The 14983-nt window shown below is 50.9% G+C and overlaps 1 protein-coding gene across 1 annotated transcript; it reads left to right on the plus strand.

Annotated features, from left to right (window-relative positions):
- Nucleotides 1-10836: 10836 nt before the first annotated feature.
- LOC118625395 (intestinal-type alkaline phosphatase-like) lies at nucleotides 10837-13734 on the plus strand. Its single transcript, XM_036254353.1, has 11 exons — nucleotides 10837-10903; nucleotides 10978-11094; nucleotides 11206-11321; nucleotides 11486-11660; nucleotides 11737-11909; nucleotides 12158-12292; nucleotides 12384-12456; nucleotides 12591-12725; nucleotides 12815-13006; nucleotides 13203-13322; nucleotides 13436-13734. Exons 1-11 carry the CDS (start codon nucleotides 10837-10839, stop codon nucleotides 13732-13734), a joined length of 1602 nt encoding a protein of 533 aa, XP_036110246.1.
- Nucleotides 13735-14983: the final 1249 nt, after the last annotated feature.

A 14983-nucleotide genomic window follows, 5' to 3' on the forward strand; every position in this document is an offset into this window, starting at 1 on the left:
ATTTGTCTTCCCTGTTGCCGGTCAGTTGTTCTCACCAACCAGCGGGAAGGCGCCACATGTTAGTTCCATAAATGTACTCAAAACCCAAGGCAACCCTGCACTTGAAAGCTACAGGTTTTAGAAATAGACTATTCTAGAATTGGTGGTGATGGCCACACAACTTCAAACATTCTAGAAAACATTGAACTGTACTCTTTGAAAGGGTGAATTAGCCCTGGCCAGTTTGGCCAGCGGTTAGAGCGTTGGCCCGCGGACCAAAGGGTCGTGGGTTGGATTTCCAGTCAAGGGCATGTACCTGGGTTGTGGGTTCCATCCCTGGCCCTGGTCAGGGTTGTGCAGGAGGCAACCCATCGATGTTTACCACTCTTTTCCTCCCTCCCTTCCACTCTATCTAAAAAAAAAAAGCCCTGGCCGGTTTGGCTCAGCGGTTAGAGCGTCGGCCTGTGGTCCAGAGAGACCCGGGTTCGGTTCCCACTAAGGGCATGTACTTTGATTGCGGTTTGTCCCCGGCTCTGGTTGGTCATGCGGGTGGCAGCCACTCGATGTGTCCCTTTTACATCGATGTTTCTCTCTCTCTCTCTTCCTCTCTCTCCCTCCCACTCTATCTACAAAAAATGGAAAAATGTCCTCGGGTGAGGAAAAATAAATAAAATAAAAATTAAAAAAAATTAAAAGGGTGAATGTTATGTATGTGAATTAGATCTAAATTTTATAACACAGTTTCTGCTTCCAAGTTTTTTGAATGTGTAGGTACGAGAGGGTCACTGTCAGACACATCGTTGGCCGCAAAGTCAGGCGTCCATGGAAAGGTTCCTAACATCTGTTTGATCGGCTTTACCTTGAAGGGGCAGATGCATGGAAAGTGTGTTTTTTAAGGTTTTTATCTGGTGCCTAAGACTGGCAGGTCTGGTCACTGGGGACAAACCAGCACATTGGTCCTGCAGCAGGAGGGGAGTCAGGAAGCGAAGCAGGAACACTCATGAGAGAACTTTCAGTACTTTGCCATAAAGATGACTCGTTCTTGATCGTCTATGAAGTTTTCATGGTCACACGCAACCTTGCTAGTGCGAGCAGGACAGCTCACTGCGCAGGCGCTGCTCACCCGGAGCCGCTGGGGTGGACGGGCCCGGGGCCTCCAACACGAGCCTGCAATTGCCCCAACTTTTGGTCCGATAGTGTGGTCTTAGAGGGCTCAGAAGACTCATTCCTGGGAAGTCTTAGCATCACCCTCTTATTAAAATGGCAGGCCCCTGGGGAAAGGGCAGCATCATGACCACTGACGTGAGTTGAGGCCACAGTTTCCTCACAAGGAAAGGGCGGGTGAATGGACGGCAGTCAGGTCACGTGACCTTCATTGAGAAAACACTCGGTCATTTCTGTCCTATGAACTATCATGGTCCTGGTTTTGCTGTCTGTCTCACTGTCTGTATTTTGCATCTAGTATAATATTTACATAAGCTGTAAAGAGTATTAACAGTTATCTTGTACATCTTCAGTAGTCATAAACAGACTATATAGAAAAACTCAAAGAATAAATATAACTATTATGATAACTAATATCATTAACAGACTGGTAAAGACTATAAAAGAAAATGGATTCTGGTGCTGGTCGGTGTGGCTCAGTTGGTTGAGCATCAGCCCGTGCACCAAAAGGTTGCCAGTCCAATCCTTGGTCAGGGTGCATACTGATTGATGTTTCTCTCTCACATGGATGTTTCTCTCTCTCTCTCCCTCCCTCCTTCCTCTCTCTCTCAAATCAATAAAAACATACTTACAAAAAGGAAAATGGATTCTGAGTTCAATATCAATCTATAGGTTTACAGGCCTTGTCAATGTCTTGGGATAACTGTCTGCCTCTGATGTCAATAGCTTCTCATCCTAGAGGAATCTTTGATGTCCCTTGTAGGTACAGGCAAGTGGCAGAGACGGGGCAGATGTCCACTTGGCTAGGCACCTTTTTAATATATATTATATATATATTAGAGTGGGAGGGAGAGAGGGGGTGAGAGAGAGAGAAACATCAACGTGAGACCAGGGGGACAAACTGCAACCAAGGTACGTGCCCTTAGTGGGAACCAAACAGGACTCTGGTTCTGCAGGCCGATGCTCTAACCGCTGAGCAAAACCAGCCAGGGCTATTTTTATATTTATCTTCAGATAGAGTGGGAGAGAGGGAGAGAGAGAGAAACATGTGTGTGAGAGAGACACATTGACTGTTGCCTCCCGAATGACCCCAACCTGGGTCGAGGACGAACCGCAACTGAGGTGCGTGTGCCCTTGACTAGAATTGAACCTGTGACTATTTGGTCCACGGGTGGATGCTCTAACCACTGAGCAAAACAGGCCAGGCTAGGCACCTTTTTTGTTTTATTTTTTATTTATTTATTTTTATCCTCACCGGAGGACATTTTTCAATATTTTGTTCAGGTAGAGTGGGAGGGAGAGAGAGAGAGAGAGAGAAACATCGACGTGAAAGGGATACATCAAGTGGCTGCCACCCGCACGACCCAACCAGGGCCGGGGACAAACTGCAACCAAGGTACGTGCCCTTAGTGGGAACCGAACCTGGGTCTCTCTGGACCGCAGGCCAATGCTCTAACCGCTGAGCCAAACCGGCCAGGGCAAGGCACCTTTTTTAGATGAGAAAAGGTAAATCTGTGAGTTAGCCCCTTTAAGTTTAGTTGCACACAACAACAACAACTTTTTTTAAGGTTTAGTTGCACATGGATTCGATACTAACACCTGATCTGGTCTTTTCTAGTGAGAGGTTGGAGAGTCTGTGATGTTTTCAGTAGACGGTCTCCGCTGGTTATAAGCCACGGTCTCTGAAGTCTTCTTTCCTGGGAGTGCAATGAAATGAATCATCTACTAATTTATGCATTTTTTTCAAACAGAATCTTTTGTTGATTTAGCAGGGAGCAAAGAACATTCCTGGGCCCAGCTTATTTGATTACTCATGGCTGCTTGTTTAGTTGCTGCGTCAGCGAAATGATTTTTTTTTTGTTTCCGTGCTGGTAGCTTTAGCATGTCCTGGCATCTTGATTATTTCCAATTGTCTTGGTCGTTGTATGCCGTCTAATAATTCTGCAACCTGTTTTCCGTTCTTTATGGACTGCCCCGAGGAAGTTAAGAAGTCTCGCTGCTTCCATAACATTGTAAAGTCACGAGCTACACCAAAGGCATAGAAACTATTCAGTGTAAATATTGACTGTTTGCTCTTTGGCCAATGAACAAGCTTGAGTTAGCAATTGATGTGGCTTGTGGGGCGGAGCTTATATGACTGCATATCCAGCTGAGTTATGTCCCTGTTCATCTTTGAGATAAGATCCACCTGTAAACCCAAATAAGTCAACACTATCCATAGGAGTTTTCTGTAAATCATCCTTAGGAGCAAGAAGGTGGTCAGTAAGTAAAATGCAATCGGTATTTTCATCCTGTAAAGAAAGTAGTACAGTTGCTGGGTTAAGACTGTTACATTACCCTGGCTGGTTTGTCTCAGTGGTTAGAGTGTCGGCCCTCAGACCAATGAGCCCTGGATTTGATTCCGGCCAAGGGCACGTACTTCGGTTGCAGTTCGTCCCAGGCCCTGGTCGCGGTCGTGAGGGAGGCAGCCAGTTGATGTGTCCCTCTCATGTCGATGCTTCTCTCTCTCTCCCTTTCTCTCCCTCTCTCTCTCTCTACCTGAAGATAAATGGAAAAATATCCTCGGGCGAGGATTAAAAAAAAAAGACTGTTACATTGAGCAACGGTAATATTAAGTGTAAAAAGCAGGCATACACATAGGAAGCCAATTGAGTAATGCTGAGTATGGAGAGAGTTTAGCAAAGATTCGACAGAATAAGGAACATAAATGGTTAAATGTTTGTTTGTATAATGTGGCTGCTGCAGAGATTGCCCTCCTACAGGGAGGGGGCCTTTTGGTATCCAGTCCAGTGCTGACTATAATATCGTCTAGAACTATGATGCTCTCCGTATTTACAGTATTTCCTTTATTTTCATGGATAAAAGGGAAGAAAGGAAGTTTATAATTAGGGGGTCCCAAAGTGAGAGCTTCAGATAATTCTTCCTTTAGCATCTACACCCCATTTCCCATCAAGGCTACACTAAATGGGATCAAGTCAATCTGATTTTAATGAGGATTGTAGAGGCTGCACCATTAATGAAAAATTTGGAACCCAATTGTGACAGTATCCAGATATCCCCACAAAGCCCCTAAGCTATTTCTTAGTTCTTGGAAGAGGAAATGACAGGATTCATCTGAGTATTTCAGGGTTAATTAGTAGCCCATCTTTAGACGGAGGATGCCAACGTATTTCACTTGGGGCAAACAGAATTAAAGTTTGTCTTTTGAGACCTCGTCTCCTTTTATAGCTTATATGTTACAATAGTTAAGCTGTGTCCTTTTGAGAGTCTCGTTATGACCTAGAGAATGAAAGTAAATCATTTACATATTGGATTAGAATGGAATCTCTGGGAAAATCAACATCATTTAAATCAGCCTTTAGTATTTTTTTTTTTTTTTTATCCTCACCCGAGGACACTTTTCCATTTTTTTGTACAGATAGAGTGGGAGGGAGAGGAAGAGAGAGAGAGAGAAACATTGACGTGAAAGGGACACATTGAGTGGCTGCCACCCGCACGACCAACCAGGGCCGGGGACAAACTGCAACCGAGGCACATGCCCTTAGCGGGAACCGAACCCGGGTCTCTCCGGACCGCAGGCGGACGCTCTAACCGCTGAGCCAAACCGGCCAGGGCTAAATCAGCCTTTAGTACTGAGAGAAATGGGTGGGCCTCGCGGCATCTCCCCATGCATTCCCTTCCAAGTACACTGGAGCTCTTCCGGGGGACGGGAAGAGAGGCCGACGGCTTTCCACGGGAACGCTGGAAAAGGCACTGCAGAGGTCTAATGGAAAAGAGCAAGTCCCCAGGAATGGCTGATACTAGGGTACGTGGAGTTGGAACCACAGGATGTCTGGGAATAACTTTTTTTCAATACTCACCTGAGAATATGCTTGTATTGCTCTTTAGAGAGAGGGGAAGGAGGAGAGAGAGAAAAAAACATCAACATGAGAGAGAAACATCTATCAGTCACCTTCCATATGTGCCCTGACTAGGGATCGAACCCACAACATTTTTGATGTACAGGATGATGCTTCAACCAACTGAGAATCCTAGCCAGGGCTGGGAATAACTATTTATAGCTCTGAGGTCCTGTACAAATCTCTGGCCTTTTCCATTAGGTTTCTTTACTAGAAGGATGGGAGAATTACAGGGACTCATACATGGAATTATAAACCCCTTTTAAAGTAATCTTGTACAGTGGGCTTAGTTCCAGCCAGCACATCAGGTCTCAAAGGACATTGGCAAATAGTGGGCAGAAGCAAAGTGCTGTCAGTAGCTGTTCTGATAGGAATGGCTGAGCTGATCTTCCTGATATCTGGACTGGGAGGAGCCCAGAGCGCCACAGGGAGGCCCTGACTCAAACATCTGGTCTCAGGGTTAGTTTCCCCTTGTGGAGGTTCCTTTAAAACCACCTTCCCACTAGATTCAGCAGCTGATTCACTTCGCTGCAAACACATCTCACCTTCTGAGAAAAGAATATGTGGGCCTCGTGGGTTTGAAGAAAGTCTCAGGTGAACTGGGGCAGATTTGATTAGCAAAACGATCTGTTGCCCCATAACACTCGCTGGTTGGAAGGGGACGGGTTCTGATTTAAAAAGAGAATTGGTTGATTAGCCAGCAATACCTAAAATTTGTACGAGGGGGAGGGGTGCAGGGCAAGTTTACCGGGTACGGTTAAGAACAGATAAAGTAGCCCCAGTATCTACAAGGGCCTTGTAACTTTCCGTTTTTGTTTTTTTTTCTATCCTCACCGGAGGACATTTTTGCATTTATCTTCAGATAGAGTGGGAAGGAGAGAGGGAGGAGGAGAGGGAGAGAAACATCGATGTGAGAGAGACACATCGAGTGGCTGCCACCCACACGACCCCAACCGGGGACGGACAAACTGCAACCAAGGTTCGCGCCCTTGTAGGAACCAAACCCAGGGCTCTTTGGTTCGTGAGCCAACACTCTAACCGCTGAGCCAAACCAGCCAGATTTTTTTTTAATCCCCACCCGAAGATATTTTTTTATCTTCAGATAGAGTGGGAGGGAGAGAGAGAAACACCTATGTGAGAGGGACACATCAACTGATTGCCTCCCACATGACCCCAACCAGGGCTGGGGACAAACCACAACCAAGGTACGTGCCCCTGACCGGAATCCAACCTGAGACTCTTTGGTCCGAGGGCCGACACTCTATCGCTGAGCCATACCAGCCAGAGCAGTAATTTCCCCTTTCATGGTGATGTCAAGTTCTTGTAAAGCATTGATGAGGACAAAGGGAAAGAAACACTGTTCAGCCCGGCCGGTGTGGCTCAGTGGCTGAGCGTTGACCCATGCACCGAGAGGCCACTGGTTCAATTCCCGGTCGGGGCACATGCCCAGGTGGTGGGCCAAATCCCCAGTGAGGAGCATGCAGGAGGCAGCCAATTGATGTCTCTTTCATCAATGTTTCTATCTCTTTCTCTCCCTTCCTCTCTCTAAAATCAATAAAGAAAAAAAAAAATTTTTTAAAGAAACGCCATTCATAGTCCTCAGAAAAGCCCCATGCTTGCTCCTGTCTCTCTCTCTTTTTTTTCTTTCTAAATCCCATTTCAGTTTTCTACAATTTTTTTACAGTAGAAACAGGCTTTTTATAATTTTTTTTTTAACCTCAGTGGAAAGTCTTTCGGGGACTCTGACCTGATTGCTTAGCTGCTGAAGCCGTGAACTCATCATTTTGGTAGATTTGTCCTTTTCTTTCCTTTGAATAGTTTTAAATAAGCGATGGGCCAGAATTGCTAACATACGTGGTTGACCAGTTTAGTTCACGTTGTTTAATCGGTTACAAGCCCCTCACTAGTCCTTCAAGAAGTGCTGAGATAAGCTCTGGACCATTTGATGATCCTCAAACTGTCTGCAGACAATCCTGAAAGTTATTTGAAGTTTTTTCAAAACATCCGAAGAAATCAAGTATGTTTTTCATCAATATTGCTGAATTTTCATCCACTCTATTTTCGGGGGGGGAATCTCAGAGCTGGTTTGGTGAAAAAGGTGGGCTTAATTCCCTGCATTTTTCTTGGCCTGTTTCTCTGTTGTTGTTTTTTAAAATGTGATTTTATTGATTTTTTTGAGAGAGAGAGAAAGGGAGAGAGGGAGAGAGAGAAACATCGATCGGCTGCCTCCTGCATGTCCCCCGCTGGGGATGGAGCCCACAACCCGGGCATTATATAAACAATTTATTTAAGCCAATTAAACAGCTCTGTAAACTACTTCTAATATCCTCTGCAGGTAGATATACATACACATACACATTTATAGTCAGACACAACCAAATAGTTTGATTTAATTTATTATTATTATTTTTATTTTTTAAGGGAGGAAGGGGGAAAGGAGGAAAGGGGGGGGAGGGGAAATAAGAAAAAGCGAGGCAGCGGCCCTTCGGCGTCCGCTCGCGGGGAAGGCTGGGGAGGGAGGGCAGAGGAAGAAGAAGGCAAATAGTTCGATTTAAAAAACATTTTTTAAGCCATGAGATAGATACAATAAGATAAAACTTATTAATTTATCACAATTGAAATAAGTTTATTCCTTCAGATGGCTAAGTCTTTAAGATTTTATTTGTCCTTGATATGTTTCTCTGTTTTTAAAAACAATCCTCTATCGGAGTTTTCCAGCAGACCCTACTTGGCCATTCTGCTGCTTTGCTCTCAGAAGCCAATCGTCGTGCCCTGGACAGTGTGGATCAGTTAGTTGGGTATCATCCTGGGCACCAAAAGGTTGCTGGTTCGATCCCTGGTGGGGGGCATATAGGAGGCTGCCCATTGATGTTTTGCTCTCACACTGATGTTTCTCTCTCTTTCCCTCTCCCTTTCCCGCTCTAAAAGTTAATAAAAAAAAAAAATTTAGCCAGGCCAGTGTGGCTCAGTGGATTGAATGTCATCCCAGTTGGATTCCGGGTCAGGGCACATGCCCTGGTTGTGGGCTCGCTCCCCAGTAGGGAGCATGCAGGAGACAGCTGATTGATGATTCTCACATGGATGTTTCTATCTCTTCCTCGCTTTCTAAAAAAAATCAATAAAAACATATTTTTAAAAATAATAAAATAGCCCTGGCCGGTTTGGCTCAGCGGTTAGAGCATCGGACTGCGGTCCAGAGAGGCCCGGGTTCGGTTCCCGCTAAGGGCACATACTTCGGTTGCAGTTTGTCCCCGGCCCTGGTTGGGTCGTGTGGGTGGCAGCCACTCGATGTGTCCCTTTCGCATCGATGTTTCTCTCTCTCTCTCTCCCTCCCACTCTATCTGAACAACAAAAATAAATAAATAAATAAATTAATTAATTAATTAATTAATTAATTAAATAAAATAATAATAAAATAGCCCTGGCCGTTTTGGCTCAGCGGTTAGAGCATCGACCCGAGGTCCAGAGAGATCTGGGTTCGGTTCCTGCTAAGGGCACATACTTCAGTTGTCCCCGGCCCTGGTTGGGGTTGTGCGTGAGGCAGCCACTCGATGTGTCCCTTTCACGTTGATGTTTCTCTCTCTCTCTCTTCCTTCCTCTCCCTCCCACTCTGTCTAAAACAAAAATGGAAACATGTCCTCGGGTGAGGATAAAAATAAATAAATAAATACTACTAATAAAAATCAATAAAATAATCTTTTTAAAAAAGAAAGAAACTGATAGGTGTATTAGTTGGAACAGGTCACAGGATGTGGAGAGAGGGGAGGGCCGTGCAGAAGGGGTGGGGCCCTTGGAGAAAGAGGCACTGGGCAGCCTCAAGCCTCCTTCAGTTCACAGACAGTTTCTAAAAGTTTCTTATTAACTTCCTTAACGAGAAAAAAATTTAGTCTTTTAAATGTTCTTCAATTCCCAAAGAGATGAAAGTTTACCTGTGTTCCTTTTTTTTTCTTTTTTAATCCTTACCGGAGGATATTTTTCTATTTATCTTCAGACAGAGGGAGAGAGAGAGAGAAACATCAATGCGAGAAAGACACATTGAGTGACTGCCACTCACACGACCCCAACCAGGGCCGGGGACAAACTGCAACCGAGATACATGCCCTTAGCGGGAACCGAACCTGGAACTCTCTGGTCCACGGGCTGACGCTCTAACCGCTGAGCCAAACCGGCCAGGACCACGCTTCTATTTTCTAATCAAAGTAAGCACCTTATTAATTCAGTTCAATATTAGAGCCTGCTTTTTCCAATTTAGTACACAAAAATTAATTGAGAGGTATCAAAAGAGCCCCATTCTGCTCATCTTAAGCTGATATCACTTTTAGTGAATTCTCCCCATTTCTGTAAATGCTCGCAGGTCAAGGCTCCGTACAAATGGCACGTAAAGCTTGCTGGTGCACTGAAGGGACAGGCTGCCTATCAGGCACTTGTCAACCTTGGAGGCACAATTTCCCATGTTAATTTTCATTTTTCTTTTGAGCCAATTAAAAACAACTGAAATAGGTTAGAGTGTTGTCTTGTACACCAAAAGGTGGCAGGTTCGTTCCCAGTCAGGGCACGTGCAGGAGGCGACCGATCAATGTTTCTCTCTCACATCCACCTTTCTCTCTCTCTCTCTCTTCCCCATCCCATTCCTCTCTCTAAATTTAAAAAAAACAACTCTTTAAATAAATAATAAATAGAAAGAACAAGTCAAATGCGGCCAGGAACTGCTACCTAAAGCAGGTAGTTTAGGGATTTCAAGAGAAGACTCACCAAGATCACCTAACGAGAATCAAAGAGCCCAAAGAGCACACTGGTCCCTCACACCTGGTCCGGGTGTGCGCGTGCTCACGGGCGAGCTTACGCAGAATCCTGCCAGCTGCACCAACTGCAAGCTGATGTCAGAGTGTCTGAACCTGCAGAGAATCTTCATGAAGATGTATCTGAGCCAAACAAAGGATATACGTGGGGGCACGATCTGAACAGACAGAGGTGCTTCCAGGAATGCCAGTTTGCAGTTTCTTTCATACGTTTGGAATTGAGGAGGAATTGTAGGAGGATTCCATGGAGCAGAGAGAAAGCAAGACAGGACTGGATTACAGGGCAGGTAACAAAATTATGGGCTCCCGTGAGGATGGTTTTCCTTCTGGGGCTCTGAAAAGAGGCACTTCAGAGACGTGTTCACCCAGATGCACAGAAACGATGGATAGGACTTGCTTGAGGCAAATACAAACCTTTGACTTCAGAAGTTATTCGCTCACCGTTCTCTGCCGGGTTAAGAACGTACGATAAGATCACCCTGTGAGGTTACCACCTGCCTTGTCCGCACACTCCACCTCCCTCGGCACCCAGAAGCCAACCTGGCCCCCATCTGGCTCAAGGAGAACACAGAACAAAATGAGGTAAATAAACGAGTGATGGGTCCCGATGACTGTGGCAGCAGAAAGTTGGGATGACCCCACAGGACCCTTCAAATGCTCCTCACCAAGAGGGCATATACCCCCTGACTCCACTCTACCCTGTGCGACAGCTGGGGCCTGTCCAGTTCCAGATGGCCCTGCCTTGTCCAGGAAGTGTGCCTTAGACTTTGCCACACCCTACAGCCTCCCTTTTGTAAGCAGGGCAGGGGTGGGGTCAGAGTGGGTCCCAGGGGCACAGGGAGGGACACAGAGCCTTTTACAGCCGGGGATAAAGTCCTCCCCTGGTCTGAGTCCCAACAGCTTCTCCAGAAGCTGGTACTTGGGTGCCTCAGCCTTGCCCCAGTGCCAGCCTCACCAGAGTCCCAGCTCCGCCACCTTCCCGCCATCCCGCAGGCATGCAGGGAGCCTGGGCGCTGCTGCTGCTGGGCCTGAGGCTACAGCTGTCCCTCGGTGTCATCCCAGGTAATGGGGCGCCTCCCGGCAGACCCCACACACAGGGCACTCCCCCAAGGCTAACCGGCCTTCCTCTCCCCCAGCCGAGGAGGAAGACCCAACCTTCTGGAACCGCCAGGCAGCCCAGGCCCTGGACACTGCCAGGAAGCTACAGCCCATCCAGACAGCCGCCAAGAACCTCATTCTCTTCCTGGGTGACGGTGAGTGTGCGGGGCCGTCCACGCCCCAGAGCCCCACGGTCCTGGCCCAGGGCCGCCGATGCACACGGCCAGGCCTGGCGGCTCGGACCTGACAAAGTTCTCCTCCCGCAGGGATGGGGGTGTCCACGGTGACAGCAGCTCGGATCCTCAAGGGGCAGTTACATGACAAGCTGGGACCTGAGACCCCCCTGGCCATGGACAAGTTCCCATACTTGGCTCTGGCCAAGGTAAGTCTGGGGGGCCTCAGGGTGCTCCACGCCACAGGGGTGGGGTAGGCCTAGGGAGCCTGGTAGGAGGCCTTCGGAGGATGGGGCCTGAGTTAGGGGCCCAGGGCTTGGCCACGATCTGGGTGTCTGTCCCAGAGGAGAGCTGAGGGTGTCTCTGTCCCCAGACTTACAATGTGGACAGACAAGTGCCAGACAGCGCAGGTACAGCCACGGCCTACCTGTGTGGGGTGAAGACCAACTACCAGACCATCGGCGTGAGTGCCGCAGCCCGATATAACCAGTGCAGCACCACACGTGGCAACGAGGTCACCTCCGTGATGAGCCGGGCCAAGAAAGCAGGTGGGCTCGGGCTGCCTGGTGGGCAGGGTCAGGCCCAGAGACCACAGTAGCTCACGCTGACCTCCGTCACCCTCAGGGAAGTCAGTAGGGGTGGTGACCACAACCAGGGTGCAGCACGCCTCGCCAGCCGGCACCTACGCACACACGGTGAACCGCAACTGGTACTCGGATGCCAACATGCCTGCCCAGGCGCTGCAGGAGGGCTGCCAGGACATCGCCACGCAGCTCATCTCCAACGTGGACATTGACGTGCGTCATGAAGGGCAGTGGGGACCCGGGCAGAGGGCGTGGGCCCCACGCTGGCCACAGTCCCAGGCAACCCACAACCTGAGGCCTGGGGCCTGGCAGAGTCTCTGGGGACTTGGGATGGTGGTGCAGAAGGTAGCGGCAAGCCAGGCCATTGCCACAGACCTGGTGGGGGGACCTGGGATTGTTTGACCAGGAGGCAAAGGGCCAGCCAGGCCCCAAGCTCACCTGCCCTAATCCTCTGGCTCCAGGTGATCCTGGGGGGAGGTCGCAAGTACATGTTTCCCGATGGGACCCAGGACCCTGAGTACCCTGGTGATGCCTCTCAGAACGGAGTCCGGAAGGACAGGCGGAACCTGGTTCAGGAGTGGCAGGCCAAGCATGAGGTGACGGGCCTGTGGGAGCAGGGGGCAGAGCAGGGACGAGGGCAGAGCAGGGCCAAGGGCTGTGGGCTGAGGCTGCTTCTGTCCCTCCCAGGGTGCCCGGTATGTGTGGAACCGAACGGAGCTCATTCAGGCATCCCAGGACCCGTCTGTAACACGCCTCATGGGTAATGACCGCCCCCTCCCTGCCCTGTCCTCCCGGATCCCCGGACACCAAGCCTGTGTGCACAGGTGTGTGCACGGGTGTGTGCACGGACCCCCCTGCACAGCTCCTGGGTCACTGCCACCCCCTTTCCCACAGGCCTGTTTGAGCCAGGGGACATGAAGTATGAGGCCCACCGAGACACCGCACAGGACCCGAGCCTGGCAGAGATGACAGAGGCGGCCGTGCGCCTGCTGAGCAGGAACCCCCGAGGCTTCTACCTCTTCGTGGAAGGTGAGGGAGCGGCAGCCCCTCACTGGGCAGAGGGAGGGCTCTCAGGGCAGCTCCCCACCCCCACCCCCACCTCCGTGGTCTGTCTGCAGGGGGCCGCATTGACCAAGGTCATCATGAGGGCAGAGCCTACCTGGCGCTCACCGAGGCCGTCAGTTTTGACGATGCCATTAACAAGACCTTCCAGCTCACACGAGAGGAGGACACGCTGACCCTGGTCACTGCTGACCACTCTCACGTCTTCACCTTTGGCGGCTACACTCTTCGTGGCAGCTCTATCTTCGGTGGGTCTGGGGAGGGTGGCAGGCGCTGTTCCCTGCTCCTGGCAGATCCTGCTGTGAGCCTGGTGTGTCCTCCGTGGGACGGGCCGTGACAGCCATAAGCTCAGGGCTGTAGGCGGAGGAGGTCCCCGAGCAGGCGGGCCGTGCCTGGGGTAGCGCCCAGGGGACGGTGCCTTCACGGGTGCCCTCCTCCCCGCAGGGCTGGCTCCAAAGGAGGCGTCGGATGGCCAGGCCTACACCTCCATCCTGTATGGCAACGGCCCGGGCTTCGCAGTGAACGGCAGCGGCGTCCGTCCCAACGTCAGCGAGGACCACAGCAGTGAGTGCGGGCGGGGGGCGGGCAGGGGGCCTCCGCGGGGAACTCCCGCGGTGGGGGCGGGGAGTTTGCCCCAGTCCCCTGCACCGCCACCCTGAACCCCCATTGTCCGGCAGATGATCCCAGCTACAGGCAGCAGGCGGCCGTGCCCCTGTCGTCCGAGACCCACGGCGGCGAGGACGTGGCGGTGTTCGCGCGCGGCCCGCAGGCGCACCTGGTGCACGGCGTGCAGGAGCAGCACGTGGTGGCGCACGTCATGGCCTTCGCCGCCTGCCTGGAGCCCTACGCCGCCTGCGGCCTGGCGCCCCCCGCCGGCACCCCGGGCGCCGCGCCCCCCGGGCCGGCCGCAGGCCCCTCGCTGGCCCTGGTGACCGGGGTGCCGCTGCTGCTGCTGCTGGGGACCGCGGTGCCTTAACCGCTCACCTCCCCTGACCCCACTCCTCCTGGTCTCCCACCCGTGGTTCAGCCGCACCCCTGCCCAAAGCCTTCAGACCCAGGACCCACCTCCAGCCTCTGTGTTCTGCCCTTTACCTGTGGGCACACATGAGCCTCAGGGGAGCAGCGGTGCCCGCACCCCACCGCGCGGCCGACCACGGGGCTCCCTGGAGGCTGAGGAGGTGGCTTTCCTGCTGCACCCACGGCCCTCTAGGCGGCTCTGGACTCCCCACCCCCAAACTGGGCGACCTGAGACTTGAGCAGTCTGGAGCTGCCCTGGTAACAGTGGCTTCCTGTCACCCTGTAACTGGCCCTGAGGGCACCTGGTGGCAGAGGAGGCTGCTGGGTCACATGGTGGTGGTGGTGGTTGGGGACTGACAGAATCACTGGGCCAGGCCTGGTACCATTACACAGAGGAATAGACAGAAACACAGAAAAGAGCAGCCCGTCCCAACTCCTCTGCTCTGACACGTCACTTCCAATGCCCATTCAGACTGGCAGAGCCGGAGGTTTGGGCAGCCCCGAACAGCCCTTGCCCCTATCCTGCACCTAGATTGCCTGCCTCCCTGGGCCTCTGTCCTGGGAGGGACACAGGAATCAACTAAACTGTTATACAACCGATGCCAACGCCGATATGTTCTGGAAAGAAATCATTAGCACGTGGGAGCAGAGTGTGTGTGTGAGTCAGGGGAGGGAAAGGTACCTCTGATTAGGAGGTCAGGGAGCAGGGAGAGGCTCCCCGAGGAGCAGACAGGTGTCCAGAGACTGAAAGCAGGAGGATTGAGTAATGCTGAATGAGCAGCCTTGCAAAGATCCTGAGGCAGCAATCCAGTGAGGCTGGGGGCCAGTCACTGGATCAAAGGAGATAAAACCCGACGATGGGGAGCCCCAGGGGGGAGGAGCTCAAACCAATCCACAGCCTGGTGTGTGATCAGAAGGCTTTGAGCACCGGCATAACATGATGCTTGAAAATATCACCCTGCCCTGGCCAGTTTGGCTCAGCAGTTAGAGCGTCGGCCTGCGGTCCAGAGAGACCCGGGTTCAGTTCCCGCTAAGGGCATGTACCTCGGTTGCAGTTTGTCCCTGGCCCTGGTTGGTCGTGCGGGTGGCAGCCACTCGATGTGTCCCTTTCACGTCGATGTTTCTCTCTCTCTCTCGTCATCTCTCTCCCTCCCACTCTGTCTGAACAAAAAATGGAAAAATGTCCTCGGGTGAGGATAAAAAAAAAA

This window comes from Molossus molossus, unplaced genomic scaffold (genome assembly GCF_014108415.1).
Source record: "Molossus molossus isolate mMolMol1 unplaced genomic scaffold, mMolMol1.p scaffold_m16_p_11, whole genome shotgun sequence".
Taxonomy (NCBI): domain Eukaryota; kingdom Metazoa; phylum Chordata; class Mammalia; order Chiroptera; family Molossidae; genus Molossus; species Molossus molossus.

Coding starts and splice junctions, on each gene's coding strand:
- LOC118625395 (XM_036254353.1), top strand. CDS start 10,837: ATGCAGGGAGCCTGGGCGCTGCTGCTGCTGGGCCTGAGGCTACAGCTG. Junction 11,322..11,485: donor CATACTTGGCTCTGGCCAAG/GTAAGTCTGGGG, acceptor CTCTGTCCCCAG/ACTTACAATGTGGACAGACA. Junction 12,457..12,590: donor GTCTGTAACACGCCTCATGG/GTAATGACCGCC, acceptor CCTTTCCCACAG/GCCTGTTTGAGCCAGGGGAC.